This window comes from Microcaecilia unicolor, chromosome 8, assembly GCF_901765095.1.
Source record: "Microcaecilia unicolor chromosome 8, aMicUni1.1, whole genome shotgun sequence".
Taxonomy (NCBI): domain Eukaryota; kingdom Metazoa; phylum Chordata; class Amphibia; order Gymnophiona; family Siphonopidae; genus Microcaecilia; species Microcaecilia unicolor.
This window is the reverse complement of record NC_044038.1, coordinates 36213200-36236013: the sequence shown is the minus strand read 5'-3', so window position 1 is coordinate 36236013 and position 22814 is coordinate 36213200. Positions and strand designations below refer to the sequence as shown.

At 45.5% G+C, this 22814-nt stretch overlaps 1 protein-coding gene across 5 annotated transcripts in view; it reads right to left on the bottom strand.

The window, feature by feature from the left end:
- The window catches only part of MRTFB (myocardin related transcription factor B), a 308685-nt gene that overhangs the window by 76493 nt on the left and 209378 nt on the right, over positions 1-22814 (bottom strand). For all 5 annotated transcript variants that reach the window (XM_030212476.1, XM_030212477.1, XM_030212474.1 and 2 more), the window contains one exon: positions 8803-8868. In XM_030212476.1, the coding sequence (XP_030068336.1) occupies positions 8803-8868 (66 nt within the window). The remainder of the gene's footprint in view (positions 1-8802; positions 8869-22814) is intronic.

The following is a 22814-nucleotide window of genomic DNA, read 5'->3' as shown; positions in this document are numbered from 1 at the left end:
GAAACTTTCTAGATTTCACCAAGAGACTATGTGATGGGTTTCTGGGAAAACATTAGAACGTTGGTGCAGGGGCTGCCATGTTTATTACTTCAGCACTTCCCTTTTAGATAGGCTACAGGGAACAGGAGAGTAAGGGCTGAGAAGTAAGGCAATTGTTTTCTGTTTTTCAAAGCCTGCCCGAGTGCTAGAGTAGAGAAAGAGGAAGGGTGCCTGGGTCACCCCTTGATGATGCAAGAAGAAAGTGAGAAAGAGAGTTGACTAGTAATGGAGAGGTGGAAACGTGGCTCTTTCTGGAGTATTTTAATAGTTTATTATGATTTTACTGTGTTATATGTTGTTTTGATATTTGATGTTAAGTGGTTTTTGTCATACTGTTAGTTTGTGCTTTTATTATATTACTAGTAAAAGAAGCCTGTTTCAGAGCAAATGAAACGGGCGCTAGCAAGGTTTTCATCGCCAACACTCTCCTCCCTGGGCAACCCCTTTGTTGTTCCGGCATTGCTCCGCCCCCAACATCATGACGTATGACGCAAGGGCGGGGCCCGGAGCGATTTCCCACCCCCGCCTCCTTCCCTGCCAACCCCTTCGTTGTTCTGCCATTGCTCCGCCCTCGAGGGCGGGGCCCAGAGTGATTTCCCACCCCCCGCCTCCCTCCCTGCCAATCCCTTCGTTGTTCTGCCATTGCTCCGCCCTTGAGGGCGGGGCCCAGAGCGATTTTGGTGGCTTCACCACCACGAACCTTCGAACCTTTTTGAAGGAAGTCAGAGCTTGGCTTCACTGACGTCAGTGTCCTCAGAACGTTGAGGGTGATTTTTATTATAGTAGATGTATGTTGGCTTAAGTTGCCTAAGCATTGTGTGTAAGCATCCCGTACCTTTAAATAAATTAATTAAAAAAGAGAAAGTTGATATGCTGATGTGCATTTCTCCCCATCTTTCCCCCTACTATTCAACAGCATATTAGAATGAGCATAAATCTAAAATTCTTAGGTATAGCTGTGTCAATTTGCATTATATGAAGTTGACAGGAAAACATCTGTAACTGTTGTTCTTTTGATTTTGCCTGCACAGACAAGATTTTCGAATTATTATTTTGTGTTAGAATTAACTTCATTATATTTGGAATGTCAACATCCGGCACTGGCAACAATGACATAGACCAACCCAGATGGCTTTAATTCTCGGTAAATATTGAAAATTATGTCTTTTGTTCTAAAAAAAAAAGGTCTCCTACCCAGAGTCCAGACTTCAGTTGTTTGTGTTACTTTCGCACTTTACATGTACCAGTGTCAGGGTCGACCCAGCCAATAGGCAAACTAGGGCAGCAGAATCTGGGCACAGCAAGCAGTTCTGGAGTATTTGACAGTCTTTCTTCACGTCCCTTCGAGCTGCTGGGCCTTCGGCTGCTACTTCCCTCTACCGAATTATTATCTAATGATGGCCATTTCTGAAATGCTCCAGTGAAGACACACAGGCTTGGTGTTCCATGTCACTCAAGTGCACCATCAGGTAATATCTGCAACTGGTGTTGTGAAATACGATTAGCATGAGTAGGCAACTTCCAGCCTTCGTGGACACCAATATGCTTGGGTTTTCAGGATATCCCTAATGAATATGTAATAGATTCACATAACCTGAAGCAGTATACAAACAAATCTGCCACATTCATATTCTTGAGAGGAGTCGTCTAGTGGTTAGAGCACCTGGGAAGCCAGGGTTCAACTCCACTACTGCTCTTTGTGATCTTGGGCAAATCACTTATCTCAAATACACGAACAGTGGATCCAAAAACGTCCTCTCACAAATGGGGTTTCCTAAGCAAGGTCTTTATTCAAATCAATAAAAACAACCCGACACGATTCGTGTTTCGGCCGTAGAGGCCTGCGTCAGGGGGTCTATTAATTTTCGATACAAAAAAAACGAATGACTCACAGTCAATTGTATATTAACAGAGATATCGCATGCAGTGTGCCGCTGCACAAATTTCCCTGTCAAACGTAGTATGCCAAATAGAATAACTGGTTATTCTATTTGGAATACTACTGTTCGTGTATTTGGCTTTCGTTTCTCCTGTGAAGAGATCACCTTCTGTAGGTGTTGGCTTCAAATCACTTATCCCTCCACTGCCTCATTAGCAAGTTTAGACTGTTAAGCCCTCTGGGGAAAAGGAAATACCTACTGTACCTAAACATAACTTGCCTTGCGATACTACTGAAAAGGTGAGAAATACAAAAACACAAATTAGGGATATCTGAAAACCCAAGTTGATTGGTTTCCATTAGGAAGTTCTCTACCCTGGAGATTATGCACAACTTACTAGGACTATGGGACATGCGATGAAGCTACAATGTTGTAAATTTAAAACGAATCGGAGAAAATTTTTCTTCACTCAACGTGTAATTAAACTCTGGAATTCGTTGCCAGAGAATGTGGTAAATGCGGTTAGCTTAGCGGAGTTTTAAAAAGGTTTGGACAGCTTCCTAAAGGAAAAGTCCATAGACCGTTATTAAATGGACTTGGGGAAAATCCACTATTTCTGGGATAAGCAGTATAAAATGTTTTGTACATTTTTGGGATCTTGCTGAAGAGTAGTAAATCACCGGGACCTGATGGTATTCATCCCAGAGTATTAATAGAACTAAAAAATGAACTTGCGGAGCTACTGTTAGAAATATGCAATCTGTCCCTAAAATCGAGTGTAATACCGGAAGACTGGAGGGTAGCCAATGTTACTCCGATTTTTAAGAAGGGTTCCAGAGGAGATCCGGGAAATTATAGACCGGTGAGTCTGACGTCGGTGCCGGGCAAGATGGTGGAGGCTATTATTAAGAATAAAATTGCAGAGCATATACAAAAACATGGACTGATGAGACAAAGTCAGCACGGATTTAGTGAAGGGAAGTCTTGCCTCACCAATCTAATGCATTTTTTTGAGGGGGTAAGCAAACATGTGGACAATGGGGAGCCGGTTGATATTGTATATCTGGATTTTCAGAAGGCGTTTGACAAAGTGCCTCACGAAAGACTCCTGAAGAAATTGCAGAGTCATGGAATCGGAGGTAGGGTACTATTATGGATTAAGAACTGGTTGAAAGATAGGAAGCAGAGAGTAGGATTGCGTGGCCAGTATTCTCAGTGGAGGAGGGTAGTTAGTGGGGTCCCGCAGGGGTCTGTGCTGGGTCCGTTGCTTTTTAATGTATTTATAAATGACCTAGAGATGGGAATAACTAGTGAGGTAATTAAATTCGCCGATGACACAAAATTATTCAGGGTCGTCAAGTCGCAGGAGGAATGTGAACGATTACAGGAGGACCTTGCGAGACTGGGAGAATGGGCGTGCAAGTGGCAGATGAAGTTCAATGTTGACAAGTGCAAAGTGATGCATGTGGGTAAGAGGAACCCGAATTATAGCTACGTCTTGCAAGGTTCCACGTTAGGAGTTACGGATCAAGAAAGGGATCTGGGTGTCGTCGTCGATGATACGCTGAAACCTTCTGCTCAGTGTGCTGCTGCGGCTAGGAAAGCGAATAGAATGTTGGATGTTATTAGGAAGGGTATGGAGTCCAGGTGTGCGGATGTTATAATGCCGTTGTATCGCTCCATGGTGCGACCGCACCTGGAGTATTGTGTTCAGTACTGGTCTCCGTATCTCAAAAAAGATATAGTAGAATTGGAAAAGGTACAGCGAAGGGCGACGAAAATGATAGTGGGGATGGGACGACTTTCCTATGAAGAGAGGCTGAGAAGGCTAGGGCTTTTCAGCTTGGAGAAGAGACGGCTGAGGGGAGATATGATAGAAGTGTATAAAATAATGAGTGGAATGGATCGGGTGGATGTGAAGCGACTGTTCACGCTATCCAAAAATACTAGGACTAGAGGGCATGAGTTGAAGCTACAGTGTGGTAAATTTAAAACGAATCGGAGAAAATTTTTCTTCACCCAACGTGTAATTAGACTCTGGAATTCTTTGCCGGAGAACGTGGTACGGGCGGTTAGCTTGACGGAGTTTAAAAAGGGGCTAGATAGATTCCTAAAGGACAAGTCCATAGACCGCTATTAAATGGACTTGGAAAAATTCCGCATTTTTAGGTATAACTTGTCTGGAATGTTTTTACGTTTAGGGAGCGTGCCAGGTGCCCTTGACCTGGATTGGCCACTGTCGGTGACAGGATGCTGGGCTAGATGGACCTTTGGTCTTTCCCAGTATGGCACTACTTATGTACTTATGTACTTATGCTGGGTATTTGTGACCTGGATTGGCCACTGTTGGAAACAGGATGCTGGGCTCGATGGACCTTTGGTCTTTCCCAGTATGGCAATACTTATGTACATAACCTTTAACAGTTTGTGTTCAATAAAAGTGGATTTTTAAAACACTTGACTTGACCAGCTGCTGAACACTAAACAGACATGAAAAAGCATCTTAAAAATTGGTGATGAACTAACTCTACAAGGACTGAGCCAGCAAAATGTAAAGAGTTTATGAACTCACTTTGTGCCCTGCATCATTTCAGTGAATTAATCTTGGTACATGATTTACTGCTCTAGTGAATGTACTCAGATCTGGGCAGGCTGCCCTACTGCTCACACAGTGACCTCTGTTCACCCTCCTTCCCCCTCCCAGAATTCTCAGGAGCAACAGCATTACAGCAAGAGAAGGTAAATATGACCAATGTGGAAAAAAAACAGATGACGAGGCTGCAATGATTTACCTCTCTTGGGGAGTCTTTTACTAAGCTGCAGTAGCATTTTTAGCTTGTGGTAAAAATCAGCCGGTGGTAAACGCCGAGACACCCATTATATTCCTATGGGCATCTCAGCGTTTACTGCCAGCTGATTTGTACTGCGAGGTTAAAACGCTACCTCGACTTAGTAAAAGGAACCCTCGGTTAGCTGGTTACGCCTAACTAACCCAAAAGAAAGAACTGACCCCTTCACCCCCTCCCCAAAATTGGCATCTACTGGCATCACACAGTTTAGACTTTGTACGGTGGTCTGTCTATCTGCTTGCAAAATTCTGGGATCTGCCATTACAATTTGTTTTATTTGATACATAGCCATCCTCAAAACAGCTTTATGGCAGTGTTCAGACCAGGATAATGGTAGAGACAAGCAACAACAAGAAATGATCAACAAATAAACAATGCACAAACATACAGAGCCAGTGAATGGGAAACGTGTACAGAAAAACAATTACATTTCAGGATTAATAGTCATGACATTCTAGAACAACTCAACTGAATAGAGAATGAATACTCCACATAAAAAAAAACCCAGAAGAGACGGTTAGCCTAATGGTTAGAGCACCCAGCGAAGAGCCACACCAGAGAACATGGGTTCAAATCCCAGGGCTACCTTATTATGTTTCATATGGCTCTCACAAACATCAGTACAAAAATGATCTAAACACAAGCTGCTATACTACTTATGTGCCCGGTACACTTTTCTGATATCCCAAAACAAGCATTCTTTTTAAGGATTTTTTTAATGTTGAATTCTTGAATTTGCATCGGGATGCTTGCCAACATCATTGGAATGAAAGAGTGCAAATGTATGTGCGGTGGAATGGATATCTGGAATGCACAGCATTTTAAAAACATTTTGAGCTAGTTCAGCAGTTTTTTTTAATAGCTCTAAACATTTTTTTCCCTATGCATTTGAGCCGGGCATGGTACCCCTCAATGACTTCAGTTATCTTCATGTCACTACTTCAGTTTCAAGCACTAGAAATCCAGCGTGATTCAATCGATCTAGTGTTATCTGACCTCCAAAACACTTTGCAAAAACACCAGATCTTAACATTAAATGACAAAACATATGCATATATTGTTTGCCTCAGCAGTGTTACTCATTGAACTTGACTGTAATCAACGAGACTTACAGCACCCACCTCCTCATTGGCAACCCAATATCCTATTTGCTATAATGATATATTATTCTCATAAATTAGTTGTCGTGGAGGGGCATTTTCGAACGGGGACGCCCATCTCTGAGGACGTCCCCGCGAAGGGGCATCCCGTATTATAGAAACAAGATGGGCGTCCATCTTTCGATTCGATAATACGGTTGGGGACGCCCAAATCTCAACAAGTAGGTCGACCTAAGAGATGGTCGACCTTAGAGATGGGCGACCTCGGTTTTTGCCGATAATGGAAACCGAGGACGTCCATCTCAAAAACGACCAAATCCATGGCATTTGGTCATGGGAGGAGCCAGCATTCATAGTGCACTGGTCCCCCTGACATGCCAGGACACCAACCGGGCACCCTAGGGGGCACTGCAGTGGACTTCAGAAATTGCTCCCAGGTGCATAGCTCCCTTACCTTGGGTGCTGAGCCCCCCAAAACCCACTCCCCATAACTGTACACCACTACCATAACCCTAAGGGGTGAATGGGTGCACCTACATGTGGGTTTCTGGTGGGTTTTGAAGGGCTCACATTTACCACCACAAGTGTAACAGGTGGGGGGGATGGGCATGGGTCTGCCTGCCTGAAGTGCACTGCACCCACTAAAAACTACTCCAGGGACCTGCATACTGCTGTCATAGAGCTGGGTATGACATTTGAGGCTGGCATAGAGGCTGGAAAACGTTTTTTAATTTTTTTTTTTGGGTGGGAGGGAGTTGGTGATCACTGGGGGAGTAAGGGGAGGTCATCCCCGATTCCCTCCAGTGGTCATCTGGTTAGTTCGGGCACCTTTTTGAGGCTTGGTCATGAAAAAAAATGGACCAAGTAAAGTCGGCCAAATGCTCGTCAGGGACGCCCTTCTTTTTTCCATTGCCGGCCGAGGACGCCCATCTCCTAACTACGCCCCAGTCCCGCCTTCGCTACACTGCCGACACGCCCCCGTGAACTTTGGTCGTCCCCCTGGCGGAAAGCAGTTGAGGGCGCCCAAAATCGGCTTTCGATTATGCCAATTTGGCCGACCTTGCGAGAAGGACGCCCATCTCCCGATTTGTGTCGGAAGATGGGCGCCCTTCTCTTTCGAAAATGCCCCTGATAGCGTTCTTAACAATTAACTTATCTTTTAGAAAACTTTCTTAAAGAAAGTGAATGCCAGTCAGGGGCTGGACTGTCCGACATGCATGTTTTGCTGCTTTCAGCTGTATCAAGAACTAATCCCCTGTTGCATAATGCTGCCAGTTTTACCAGACCGAAAGTTCAAATGGAGGAAAAGTCCATAGTCTGCTATTGAGATAGATATGGGGAAGTCACCGCTTGCCTTGGGATTTGTAGCATGGAATGCTGCTACTATTTGTGTTTCTGCCAAGTACTTGTGACCTGGATTGGCCACTGTTGGAAACAGGATGCTGGGTTAGACAGACCATTGGTTTGACCAAGTATGGCTACAAGTGTTAGAGTGCGTCTGATGTGGAGGGGAGAAACAATAGGCAGTTTGCGTGGAGTAATACCTAAACATTCTGGACACCTTTTACCAAGCTGTGGCAAAAGGGGGCCTGCACTGGCATCGGCACGTGCTTTTGACACGTGTCAAGGTCCCTTTTTACTGCAGCAGGTAAAAGGTAGATCTTTCTTTTTTTGAGGAAATGGCCATGCGGCAAGTGAAGCACTTATTGTGTGGACATTTCAGGGGGGAGTCCTTACCGCTACCCACGCTAACCCAGCGGTAACTGGGTATGTGCAGGACGTCAGACTCACAGAAACAGAAGCCTGCGCGGCCGCGTTGCTGATCTGCAAGGGCAAGCTTCTACATGGAATGCTGCTAGTGGAATAGCAACATTAACATTCCATGTAGAATCTCAAATAGTAGCAACAGAATCTCAAATAGTAGCAACATTCCATGTAGAATCTCAAATAGTAGCAACATTCCATGTTCCACTGCACTAACCACTAGGCTACTCCTCCACTAGCAACATTCCATGTAGATTCTCACATATTTATTTATTTAGATTTTGCTCACACCTTTTTCAGTAGTAGCTCAAGGTGAGTTACATTCAGGTACACTGGATATTTCCCTGTCCCAGGAGGGCTCACAATCTAAGTTTGTACCTGAGGCAATGGAGGGTTAAGTGACTTGTAGTACTTTACCACCACTACCTGGCATTCGAAAAGCAACTAGTGGCAAATTACAGGCAAACATTTGCAACCCCTTATGTATAATTCTTTCCAACATTCTGTTGGGTTGAAAGGAATAAAATGAACCCCCTGCACCCAAACACACACACAGGCTTTGTATTTATCTGCATAGTTTTGACAATTGCCCCCCATTCATCGTAAAATAGAACACACAGCATATAATTTACATAAATGATAAAAAATATTTACAAATATTAGTATTTTAGTCAGGGCTTTTGTCAGGGTATACTCGGTGGTACTGAGTCCCAGCACCCTCTGGGAATCGGAATGTATCTTGTATTTTGCACAGTATAGGAGGAAATGAATTTCTATATTTATTTCATCTGTGTTATAATGCAAGCATTTTCTTGTAATTTTCAATTCAATTTTTGTTTGCATATTTCTATTTCTAATATGTGGTCACTAATTCTATATTTGGGAAGACGTTATCCATGTTTTGCATATGTGACCATAGAGAGGTGTGTGCGTAAAATTTGCAATTCTGTCTTTTCATAGACTCTGTGGCAGGATCAGAGGGCGTGGCTATTACGGAGGCAGGTCCTTCAGTGGGCACCCTACCCTATCAAGGCAGCCCTGCATGTGACCATCGGCACTTTTTTTGCTGGGGGAAAAAAAGCACTGAATTTAGATAATAATATCATGGAAGTTTGCAGCTACTAAGGATGGAACATTTCCCCAGGTACTATGGAATAAAGAGAATCTTACGTGGCATGATGCCCTGTTCCACCAGTTGTTCTCTTGTACGTCTTTGCTGCAGTCGCAGCTGAAGTACTATGAAAAGAACGAGAAACAAAACATCATCAAGTTACAGTCATAAGGGAGCAAGTCTATAAAACATGCACTAATATTTACATGTGCACAGGGCCGCCGAGAGCCGGCGCCGGGCCCGGGACAAGGCCACCCACGGCCCCCCCCCCCCCCCCCCCCGAGTTCGCCGCCCACCTAAAGTCGCCGGGCCCCCCACCTCCACCCGCTACCGGGCCCGGAACTAACCTTAAGTCTCCTTCTTTCACTTCGCGCAAGCAGCAGCAGGGCAGACTTCTCCTACTTCCTTCCGTGCCCCGCCCTCGCGGACGTTACGTCAGGCGAAGGCGGGACACGGAAGGAAGGAATGGCCTGCCCTGCTGCTGCTTGCGCGAAGTGAAAGAAGGAGAGGAGAGGAGGAGCGAGGAGGGCGGGCCACACTGCACTGGCGGCGCCAGGCCCCCCCCCCCGGAGGCCCGGGCCCGGGGACTTTTGTCCCCCCTGTCTCCCCCCTCTCGGCGGCCCTGCATGTGCATAAATGTTTAGAATACTAGCTTATACAAGGGTAAGTACATATATATGAATGCTACATGCATATGTACATAGGCAAAATTTCCACCTTAGGGGCACAGTTATCAACATAACACATATTTTACTACTAACCCCTGCTATTTTGTCACAGGTTCCATTTTATACAATGAGACCTAGTTACTAATAACTAGTGTTAACAGCAGGGGCGTAGCCAGACTTCGGCGGAAGGGGGGTCCAGAAACGAGGTGAGGGGGCACATTTTAGCCCCCCCCCCCGGTGCCGCTGATCCCCCCTTGCGCCACTACCAACACCCCCCGCCCCGCCATTGCCGACACCAACAACTTTGACCCCTCCCCTGCCGACGACCCTCTCAACCTCCCTCCCGCCGCCAACCCACCATCGCTATCTGCTGCCTTTGCTGGCGGGGGACCCCAACCCCTGCCAGCCGAAGTCTTCTTTCTTAATTTTGTTTTTGAGTCTGACGTCCTTCAGACTCACATAAACAGAACGAAGCATGCGCGACACTAAGGGGGGGGGGAGGAGATATCAATGTGGGCTACCATTAAGATGAGTTATTTTACTACTAACTCCTGTTATTTTATCACAGATTCCATTTTATACGAGACCTAGTTACTAATAACTGCTGTTAACAGTAAAATAACGTCTTAAAGGTAACCCATACCGATAACTTTCCCCCTTTAGTAATGAAAAAACAAATGTGTCTAGAAAATGAAATCATTGCTATATGTAATAAAAGTGAGCCAAGTGTAGGGCAATCAGCCATTGTGACATCACTGATGAGGCTGGCTCTTAGGCGCTGGTGGAATGAGGCATTATGACATCACAATATCAGCTTACCGGAGTCTGAAACAATGTGGGCTACTGTTAAGATGGGTTATTTTACCACTAACTCCTGCTATTTAGCACTGGTCCTGTTTTATGCAATGAGACCTAGTTACTAATAACTGGGATTAACAGTAAGATAACACGTCTTAAAGGTAGCCCACACTGATAACTTCTCCTCTTAGTGCGAAGAGTTTCAGTCTCTGGTATTTGTCAATTGTAACAGCTTCAATTGCTGAGCTTATTTACTTCTTTATTTTAAAATTTTTATTTGTCATTTGTTATATCAGCCTTTTTCATGGACAACAGGGTGGTTTACAAATGCAGGATAGCAGTAGTGTTCCTAGCTTGCTCCCTACCTGGGGCGGGTCGCCGCTGCGTCCCCCCCCCAGTGCGTCCCCCCCAAAGTGTGTCACACCCCCGAAGCGCATTGCCCCCACCACCTTTCCTCCTAGCAAGGGGGATGTGCAGAGCAGGTGCACGGCTGTCTCTGCTGGTCCCCTGCCCCAGAACAGGAAGTAACATCAGAGCGGGCAGGGGACCGGTAGAGGCAACAGCTACCTGCCTGCTCCATGCACCCCCCTTGCTGCATGCACCTGGGGTAGCCCGCCCCCACCGCCCCACCTTTGGTAAGCTACTGTAGGGTAGTTCATAAAGTAACAGAAACTAGTAAAAATAACAACATAATTACCTTAAACACACACAAGGTTAGATAATTCTTGGATTTTTTTGTATTCAATCTCTTTTTTTTTTTTTGGTTTAAAGTAATTTTATTGATAACTCAAAGTTAAGCAACACAACACACAACATACACAATATTGCCAACTTACAAACAATAAGATACTATGCATGAACCATACAGCTTGTAAACTGCCCATTCCCCCCCACCCCACCCCTCCCCTTCCCATCCCCTCCATCCCACCCCTGTACCACTCAATGTCCAAAAACTCAGGAACCTTCCAGAACTGTTTGGCAGTCTACAGATTATGCGGTTACCTCTGTACTCTAGGGAAAGCAGCTTACTACGAGGCAGAGAGGAGGTGGAACCCCCCCCCCACCCACCCACTCCACAACCAAAATCAACAAGCATTAATAAGTAAACTCCGACCCCTCAATCTCTTATACTTTGTAATCCGCATTGAACCTTTTAGGCTATTGCGGAACATACACAAAGTGTAGCATAGAATAGCCACAATTTTAAAAAATAGAAAACTGTTTTGACCCATTTATAATGGAACACTTTCCTCATGGGACATTGCAGCACCTCAGTTCCAATGCCTGCACTTAAGCAACTGCAAAAGCAAGTAGTGAAAGCAAACTGGCAAAAATTAATATTAAATATATGAATAATAATGCAATATGAAAATGGTCACCAGCCAATCAGGTTTTCAGGATACCCACAATGAATATGCATTAGATATATTTGCATACAGTAGAGGTAGTACATACAAATTTATCGGATGCATATTCATTATGGATATCCTAAAACCTTGACTGGCTAGACTGGGTTGAGAACCCCTGTTATGAAGCAATGGGAGGGCAACCTTCACAGCTAATTATCTGAACAAACAGTAAGGTACCCAGCCAAACAGGTTGTCTGAAACCTGCCCTCCCTCAATCTGGCTAAATGTACCCAGGTGTTCTATAATGCATGGCCATCTAGCCATACAATGCGATGATTTTCTTGGAGCCATGCTTAGGTCGGAGGAGGAAAGAAAGACTGGACTTCCAATCTATACATGTGATACCCTTTTTTTCTAAATTCAGGTTAATTAAGCATTTATACCACATACACAGAATAAACAAGAACAAAATAGTCTATATCATTGGGAAGCAATAAGAGAAATCTCACAAGAGATAATAATACAAGAATTCAAACAAATATCAAAATCCGTCACAAACAGATCAACTAACTTCTGGTCTAACTCTCCGCCTTTTCTTGTTCACGCATGTGATATTCCACTGAATTTTCACCCACAGAAAAAGAGGGGTTCCAAGTTCAGGGGTATCCCATGACCAAAGTACTACGATGACTACCACTACTTATTTCTATATGGACTTTGCACTTAGGTGGGAAGCTTGAAAATTGCTCCCTTAGGGTACACACAATTTTCACCCACAGAAAAAGAGGGGTTCCAAGTTCAGGGGTATCCCATGACCAAAGTACTACGATGACTACCACTACTTATTTCTATATGGACTTTGCACTTAGGTGGGAAGCTTGAAAATTGCTCCCTTAGGGTACACACATTCCTGAACTTAAAATTTATTTATTTATTTATTTGTGGCATTTATACCCCGCTCTTTCCCGCTCAATAACAGGTTCAGTGCGGCTTACACAGTATGGTACATAGTATCATATCATAGAGATAATACAAAGTATGGTACAAAGTATCATGGAGATAACACATTTATAAAGAGTGGGACAGTAGTGTGCGATGTGGGGAAGGATTGGAGTGTGGGCATTGTCTGTGGTGTGGGTTAGGTCCGAGACTTTGTAGGGTCGTCTGGATAGGCTTGTTTGAATAGGTGAGTCTTCAGCAGCTTTCGGAAGGGTAGGTGTTCGCTGGTTTTTCGGATATGTCGAGGTAAGGCGTTCCAGAGTTGGCTGCCTATAACATCTACTCAGTAACTAAGACAACAAGCACTTTCTCGGAATAATACTCACTGCAGCCAACAAGTTAGAGCATCTGTTTAAGGTCCAAAATTTAAATTCTATCTTTGTCACCCTTACTGCATGATTGTAGGAGGATGCTGTCAAGGCTAGTAGTGTAGATGTGTTTAAAATAAGTTTGGACAAGTTTCTGGAGCACAGCCCCGTTAACATTTATTTGCTAGAAAGATGTAGGGATTGCCATCTCTCATTTCTGTGAGTGAGCAACAGGGAATGGATTTCCCTTTTAGGATCTGTGAGGGACTGTTAGAGATGGACTCTTCCCTCTGCCCCATGATTTTAAAGCACAGCATGGTAATCATTACTTTTCTCTATAAAAACTACTTCAGCTCTGCCTCCTGGCAGTCAGAGAAGCACATAAGACCTCACCTAAAGCTACCAATAACAAGAGCTACAGGATTTCATCACTGGCTTATGTGAGGACAGGGCTGAAGTAATTTAATTGAAGAAAGTTGGCAGGAGGCAGTGTGGCAACCCTTTAAAAAGTAAGAAAGGTTTTCTGCATTCTATCTCTGCTGCTGCAGCGTGGGATTACTGGGCTGCCTTCCTGTCAGGACTCCAGCTCGGGTACCAATGGCCCGGAAAGTAATTTCATTTTTTTCCATGCGTCTGAAAAATAATTTTTATTTTCTGATGCGCGTCAGCTGCAGGAGTAGGTCATTACCATCTGGTTAATGTATGAGACTTTACCGCTAAGTCAATGGCTGGCGGCAAGGTCTCAGACCCAAATTGGACGCGCGGCAATTTTTATTTTGCTGCTCATCCATTTTTGGCACGAATAAAAAAAAAGGCATTTTTTGCAGGTGCGCTGAAAAATGGGTCTGTGCGCGCCCAAAACACGCACCTACACTAGCGCAGCCCATTTTTCAGCACACCTTAGTAAAAGGACCCTCTCAGGATGCCGTGGTGCATCGTTCCCTACTTTCCCCTCCCGCAGGTCCGGCATCTGCCACTTCCTGCTTCTTCCTCCGCCACCGCTGAAGTGCTTGCAGCTTACATTTTCAGGCCGTCCACAATTCAAACAGGCACTGCCGGGACTTCCCTCTGCCGCATCCTGCCCTCGGAACAGGATGTTGCATCAGAGAGGACCGGACACGGAAGAGTGGGAAGGCCTCAGACTGCCTGTGTAAGCTGCAAGTACTGCAGTGGCAGTGGGAGAAGGAGAAGGAAGCAGCAGTGATCCTGGAGCTGCAGGAAGGAAGGTAGCGAGCGATGCTGGATTTAAGGAAGGCAGAGGTGTGCTGGTGTGAGAGGACGGGGCTTCAGGGAGGCAGGGGTGTGCTGGTGTGAGAGGCGGGGGCTTCAGGGAAGAAGGGAAAGGGAGACCCATGTGATGAAGACCCATGTGACTGCAGAGCTGCCAAGTTACCCATTCCAGGAGGGAGACTTTTTATCCAGTCCTGATTTTAAACTTACATCCCAAAGCAGTGTAGTAATTGTAGTCCATGATTCTAGCCATTGAAATCAGTTCTGCAGGTCCCATAATGCACCAGGATGAAGTTGGCAGAAATCCAGGACAGGCCAAAAAGTCTCCCTCCTGGAATGGGTAACTTGGCAACTCTGTGACTGGGGGGGGGGGGGGGGGGGAGGGTGCTGTGGAGACCCATGTGACTGGGGGGGGCGGTGCTGTGGAGACCCTTGTGGCCAGGGGGGTGCCGTGAACCATAAAAGTTTGGGAACCCCTGCACTAAAGGGAATTAAGCCCTTAATATGCAGCTAGCGCATGAGAACAGGATACTGTGGAAATATGTTTTTGGTATTTTGCCTGTTTGCACACACTAAGCAATGAGTTATGAAATTTTCAAAGACATTTTTCGGAGGGGGTGTGTCATGGGTGCATTCCTGAATTATCCAGCTAGTGCATTATGATTAGTGCGTGCTAACTGAATAACGTACAGTAAATAGGAGGGAGTAAGTGCTCCTGTTTTAAGTTTGTAAAGGTCTCACATGCTACTGGGACCATTCGCACATGACCTGCAAAGTTTTAAAAAGCCCTAATAAAATGCCAAGTTAAATTGTTACAAGAAATTATGCTTATACCATAACAAAATCTGGGTTTAGTGCACAAGACAGTCCCATGTTAAAAAGTGTCAAGCTCAGATTTGACTGCACTTTAATAACAGGGCCCCTTAAATGGTTTCCTTCACTTTTCCGCACCCCTGCTGTAAACACTGTTAGAATCCACTGGCTGGTTATAGTCTCACTGACATCTACCTTAAAAGGCATGGGGGTACTGTGATTTTTCTTTCCACTGCACCTTATGAGGTCACTAGGTCCTGGTTAATCTTTGCTTTCCCCAGCGTGCTAAAAATTAATCTTGACATCCGTAGCTGCTTCCAGATTTTCACAGTTCAAACTGCGGCTTGTCTCTTCTGAATGGCACAGCAAAAACTACGCATACTTCCCGACGTACATTGAAAAGCTGGCGGAATGGTTACGGACGATACCCATCCCCCAGTTTGCAACAATGATGTTTAGAGTAAGAATTAACAAAAGCCCAACCTGAAGCACTTAAGCTATGAGCAAGACCTGTGCAAAATGGAATGCCATAGCAACACTTTGAATGTTCCCCTGAACGACAAAGCTCTGCTTTAGAAACAGAGTAACATAGAAAAATGTAGACAAAGACCATATGGCCTATCCAGACTGCCCATCTATACCATCTACTCTCCCTATCACTCCCTTAGAGATCCTATGTACTTGTCCCAAGCTCTCCTGAATTCAGCTACTGTTTCTGTCTCCACCACTTCCACCAGGAGGCCATTTTACGAACTCACCACCCTTTTCATCAAGAAGTATTTTCTCAGGTCACTTCTGAGTCTATCCCCTTTCATCCTATGCCCCCTCACTCCAGATCTTCCTTTCAGCTGAAAGAGACTCACCTCCTGTGCATTTATGCCTTGTAGGTATTTAAATGTCTCTATCACATATCTGAACTTACATCTTCCCAATTGCAAAGGACTTAAGTACAAAACATATTACGCATCCAACTTCTCCGTTATAGGCAGCCAAATCTGGAACACCTTACCAAGATCCGTTCGAATAGTCGCTGACCATCTACCCTTCCGGAAGCTACTAAAAATGTACCTTTTCAAGCAAGCAATTCCCACTACAGGCACAGGAATCTCCTTGTGACTCTGGGCAAAGTCACTTAACCCTCCATTGCCCCAGGTACAAATAAGTACCTGTATATAATATGTAAGCCGCATTGAACCTGCCATGAGTGGGAAAGCGCAGGGTACAAATGTAACAAAAATAAAATAGATACTATTGGAGATTCTACATGGAATGTTGCTACTATTGAAGATTCTACATGGAATGTTGCTATTCCACTAGCAACATTCCATGTAGAAGCCTGCGCAGGCTTCTGTTTCTGTGAGTCTGACGTCCTGCACGTACGTGCAGGACGTCAGACTCACAGAAGCAGAAGCCTGCGCGGCCACATTGGTGATCTGCAAGGGCCGACTTCAATCTCAAATAGTAGCAACAGTGGAGGAGTGGCCTAGTGGTTAGGGTGGTGGACTTTGGTCCTGAGGAACTGAGTTTGATTCCCACTTCAGGCACAGGCAGCTCCTTGTGACTCTGGGCAAGTCACTTAATCCTCCATTGCCCCATGTAAGCCGCATTGAGCCTGCCATGAGTGGGAAAACGCAGGGTACAAATGTAACAAAAATAAAATAGATATTATTGGAGATTCTAAGTGGAATGTTGCTACTATTGGAAATTCTACATGGAATGTTGCTATTCCACTAGCAACATTCCATGTAGAAGGCTGCGCAGGCTTCTGTTTCTGTGAGTCTGACGTCCTGCACGTACGTGCAGGACGTCAGACTCACAGAAGCAGAAGCCTGCGCGGCCACATTGGTGATCTGCAAGGGCCGACTTCAATCTCAAATAGTAGCAACAGTGGAGGAGTGGCCTAGTGGTTAGGGTGGTGGACTTTGGTCCTGAGGAACTGAGTTTGATTCCCACTTCAGGCACAGGCAGCTCCTTGTGACTCTGGGCAAGTCACTTAACCCTCCATTGCCCCAGGTACAAATAAGTACCTGTATATAATATGTAAGCCGCATTGAACCTATGAGTGGGAAAGCGCGGAGTACAAATGTAACAAAAAAAATGACCCGACTTAATCTATGAGTCCATCTGCGCTACCCATATGAAGACAGAACCTGGAATATGCTCCCCTATTTAATCATAAGTACATCCCTATTCCTACCCCTCCCTATATACTTTCTCCCACACTAAACAACACGCTAATCCCAATACACACACCCCTCCCACTCCCCTACCTCTACCATCCTCCTCCCTTACCCACCTTACCTACCCTCATCTAAACGATCACCTCTTTATCTACTATATTACAGCCATATCCTTTCTATGTTACTTTGTAAACCTGATATTCTATGTAAGCCGCAATGAACCTGCTAATAAGTGGGAAAATGCGGGGTATAAGTGTTACAAATAAATAAATAAACTTCCCCTCTCTTCCAAAGTATACATATTGAGATCTTTAAGTCTGTCTCCATACACTTTATGACGAAGACCACTGACCATTTTAGTAGTCGCCCTCTGGACCATCTCTATCCTATTTATATCTTTTCGAAGGTGCGGTCTCCAGAATTGTACATAATATTCTAAATGAAGTCTCACCGGAGTCTTATACAGGGGCATTACCACCTCCTTTTTCCGACTGGCCATTCCTCTTACTAGGCACCCAAACATTCTTCTAGCTTTTGCCATCGCCTTTTCTACATGTTTGGCCACCTTAAGATCATCACATGTAACCCAAGTCCCGCTTTTCTTTCGTGCACAAAAGTTCTTCATCCCCTAAAATGTACCGTCCCCTTGGGTTTTGGCAGCCCAAATCAAGGGTGTAGCTAGGTGGGGCCACGGGGGCATGGGCCCCCACAGATTTAGCCTTGACCCCCTCTACTTTCAACCCCCCTGCCGACCCTCCCCCACCACTTTTGACCCCCTACCACTGCCACCGACCCTCCCCCACCGCCGCCAGGTGCCTTTGCTGGCGGAGGTCCCCAACCCGTGCCAGCCGAAGTCCTCTTCAGTGCCGGTCTCCGGCGCGTTCGCTGATCTGTTTCTGTGAGTCTTGACTCCTGACGTCCTGCACAAGGATGTCAGGACTCACAGAAACAGATCAGTAAATGTGCTGGAGACCGGCGCTGAAGAGGACTTCGGCTGGCACGGGTTAGGGACCCCCGCCAGCAAAGGTACCTGGCAGCAGCGGGGAGGGGGGGGAGTCGAAAGTGGCGGAGGGGGGGGTAGAAAGTGGCAGGGGAGGGGCAGCGGCACCAGGGGAGGGGCAGCGGCACCAGGGGGGGCTAAAATGTGCCCCCTCACCTCGGGCTCTGGACCCCCCCCTCCCGCCGAGGTCTGGTTACGTCCCTGGCCCAAATTAATGACCCTGCATTTTTCAACATTAAATCTTTACTTCCAAATTCCAGACCATTCAAGTCCTTCCTCATGTCATCCACACTATCAGAGGTGTCCACCTTATTGCAGTCTTGGTATCATTTGCAAACCTTACCAAACAGCCCTTCAGCTTTGTTTCTCTAACGACTTAATAGAAGCCATACTACTGAAGTTCTGGAAATACAAAATTAAAATCCAGAGCCTTTGTCTGCCTAATAACAAAATTCTGATTCCATGAGGGTTTTTATGGAGGGGAAGAAAGAACACCAGACATACACTACATAAAGATCTTAGGGGACTTATTTACTAAGGGGTTTAAAACAGATTTTACATACGTTACCCATTAATATGGCGGTAAAAAAACAGCTAGGGGCCCTTTTACAAAAGTACGTAAGGGCATATACGTGTGTAGCATGCGTCAAATTGGCATTACCACCCAGCTAGCACGTGCGCCTGGCAGTAATTTCGAGTTTGTTGCATGCCTAAAACACTCAGTAGAAAATAATTCTCTATTTTCTACTGGGGGGGGGGGGGGGCCTTTCCCAGTGGTAGTGCGCTGGGTGGTTACCACATGGGTAACGCATGAGCCCTTACCACTAAGTCAATGCGCAGCGTTAAGGGCTCAGGCCGTAAATAGACGCGAGCTGGTTTTAATTTTGCCCCATATCCATTTCCACGGCCCAAAAAAGCTCCTTTTTTTCCAGGCACGCTAGAGAAATGGTCCAGTGCACGTCCAATACTGCAGTCCACTTTTATGTTTCAATGGTTTTTATTGAAGATTACAATAATACAGAATTTTGTAAACAATTTCAAATAACAATGTTTAGTTTGACATTTACATACAGGTTAGTCTGCTTCTCTTAATCTTCGTTACTTCCCCCCTTTTTTAACCTCTCCCTCCTTCCTTCCTTCCCCTCCCCCCCCCCTTTGTTCCAAACTATTCCTCAGAACATCCCTCCAGATCATATTATTTACGACTATAATTCACATATTTAACAGGTGGCTTCGTGCTGCCGGGGTTAAGGTGTACATCTCCGTTTAAACTTCCGTTCTTTGAAGCGGGGTGGCTATTTATCGCTAAACGTTCAAAGCGCATTAATTCTAGCATTCCTCCCCGCCAATGCTGGGCAGTAGGGCCTTCAGGGGACAACCATGCAGACAAGATGGACTTCTTGGCCAGTATAATGGCCCGTAATGCGAACTCCCTCAGGCCTGATGGCATAGGAGTTTTGATTTGTAACTTGCCTAACAAGAGCTCTGGCTCAGGTCTCCACGATGTTCGGCAAATCTTTGATATCCACTGTAATAAACTGTTCCAAAATTTCTGAGTCTTTGGACAGTTCCAAAACATGTGGCCCAAATCAGCTCCCTCTGCACACTTTGGGCAAGCACCATCCGGCAACAGTCCCATATGGAAGGCTCTTCAAGGTGGAATATGCGCTCTGGATACTACTTTGTATTGAATTTCCCAGTGTCCCGCAAAAGCAGTATAGCGCCTCATGCCCAGGATTTGTACTTTGATAGTTTCCAGGCCACATTTATAAAAGGGCCCCTAACTGCGGATTGTTAACAGAGCAAGATCACTGCTGTGTTAAACATCCAGGAGCCTATTTGTTAACAGTTCTCTCTCATTTTGGACTAGATTCAGTAAATGGCACCCAAATTTGGACGCTGGAAAAAACCAAGCGCTGAGTAGTATTCTAGAAATGGCGCTTCAAGTTGGGCGCCGTTTGCAAGATAGCGCTTTGCAAATTACACCAACTGAAATCTGGTGTAAATCCTTGCTCCTAAATTAGGCACGGATCCCCTGGATTCTATAATATTGTGTACATCTTTAGTGAATGCCCTTGACCCGCCCATGCTCCTCCCATGGCCACACCTCCTTTTCAGTTGCACGCTACAATATTTATGTACGCATCTTTACAGAATACTGCATAGCAAGATGTGTGCCAGGCATATAGCACTACAGCTCAAAGCACCTAGGCAACTGCTTTTAAAATTCTAAGAAATCTTGAGGAAAAAGTAACCTGCACTGTGCAGCAGATACAACTCCAACAACACAAGCATGGGGAGAATAAGCTGCACTGTGCAGCAGATACAGCCCAAACAACACACACAAAGGGAGAGTAACCTGTACTGTGCAGCAGGTACAACTCAAGCAACACACACACAGGTTAAGTAACCTGCAAACCAAACCTTGCGTAATAATAGACTAGTTTGCAAAGCTTCAAAGAAAAAGAGGTGGTGGAGACAAAGGCTGCATCTAAATTCGAGACAGCTTGGGACAAGCACAGAGGATCTCTAGGGGATGGGATAGAATACTGAAAAGGCTTCAAGACAGTCCAAAACACAGCTGCAAGGCTCATACTGGGGAAATCGCGCTTTGAACCTGCTCAACCACTTCGGTTTCAACTACACTGGCTCCCCGTAGCACACCGTATTACCTTCAAAATCTGTTCGCTCACACACAAGACCATATATGGTGAAGCTCCAGAATATATGCTTAATCTCATTGATCTACCATCAAGAAATGCCGTTTTGTCGGCAAGGTCCTACCTCATTCTCCATTTTCCAACCTGCAGGAATGTTAAATACAAGACTCTTTTTGCATCATCCTTCCCTTACATCAGTCCGAAATATTGGAATGTCCTATCGAAACAACTTAAGGAGCTCGCCGACCACCAACTGTTCAAGAAGTCCTTGAAGACGTTCTTATTCGTCAAGGCTTACTCCACTGGCAACTCCAATGCTTAGCCTCTCCCACTTGCGGTCGCTTCACCCCTGTCAACTACCCTGTGTTATCCCCTGTTCCTTCCCCTCCTGTCACTTTCTGTTTCTGGGCCATCATTGTCCTGTTTTGTATCCTGATTTATTGTAAGCCACATTGCGCTTGCCCCTGTGGGTAAATGTGGGGTAGAAATGTACTAAAATAAATAAATAAATAGAAGATGTATGGAAGGGCAGACTGGACAGGCCATTGGGTCTTTATCTGCCAACAACTTCTTTGTTTCTATGTTTAAAGGCGACACCAGCAACCTTTGGCTACGTCTTGAGAGTAGACCATAAAATAGAAGACAATTCTAACCATGAAAAACTGTATTTCATTTACTGATCGTGTCAGAGCCACAGAAATGAAGGCACATATTAATTGCTGATTTTCTCCGCAAGTCTTCATACACCATATATGATAGATCTATTCTGTTCAATGAAAGAACCAGAGGGTTTTACAAAATCTATCCAGCAACTCTAATCAGCACTATATCAAAGCCAGTGGGCTGTAAGTTTAACAAGCGAGTCAGAAAAAAGGGGAAGGTCACCCTTTGCTAAAAAGTATTCCAGCCTGAAGAATTTGTGTGTCAGCTTCACTATCTCAGCTATGTGTGAAATGAACAGAATGCTTTGCAACGTTATGGGGTCCTTTTACTAAGGTGTGCCAAAAAGTGGACTGCGCTGGTGTAGATGAGTGTATTGGGAATGCGCAGGTCCATTTTTCAGCGCACCTGCACAAAAAGGCCCTTTTTTTGGCCAAAAATGGACGTGCGGCAAAATGAAAATTGGCGCACATCCATTTTGGGCCTGAGACCTTACCGCCACCCATTCACTTAACGGTAAGGTCTCGGGCGGTAATCGCCAGCGAGCGTAGAATGCCGATTATCACCTGGTTAGCAAGCGTAAAAAATGAAATTAGCGCCCTGGCCACACGGTAGCCGGGTGGTAGGTTTTGAACTGACATGCGCTGAGCGCGTGTAGGCACCTACGCAGGCCCCATTATATTTGTCAGTTCCTTCCTACGTGTATTATTTTCTATCACAATCAGGTCAAAAACTGTACAGTGCAGTGGCGTTCCTAGCCTCAATGACACCCGGGGTGGATCGCCGATGCGCCCCCCCCCCCATGAAATGACACCTCCCCCCCCCCCCCGGCGAAATGACACCCCCCCTCGGGTGCACGCTGCTGGGGGGGGGCTGCCGCAGCGCGTGCCTGTGGGCTCCGAGTTCGCTACACTAACTTCGCTGGTTCGCTGCAGCTCCCTCTGCCCCGAAACAGGAAGTAACCTGTTCCGGGGCAGAGGGAGGGAGCTGCAGCAAACCAGCGAAGTTAGTGTAGCGAACTCGGAGCCCACAGGCGCGCACCGTGGCACCCCCCAGCGGCGTGCACTCGGGGCGGACCGCCCCCACCACCCCCCCTTGGTACGCCACTGGTACAGTGAACATCAGTATAACAGTCAGATCTCCACAAGGGCATCCACACCCACACCCAATCTTCCTTGTGATTTCTTACACAACAGTAATTGAAGCTCAATATTTTACATCTAAGTATATTGTAAAGTAGTCATCTCAAGCAATCTGTAGATCATACTGAACAGATATCATTGGATTGAATAACCAATGTAACATGACCTGGTTCTATTCCTACAGTCCTAACGTAACAACGTTCACAAGTCCTATAAATAAGCAACAGCGTTTAATGCCAAGTTTCCCAAGTGTCCCTTTTTCTT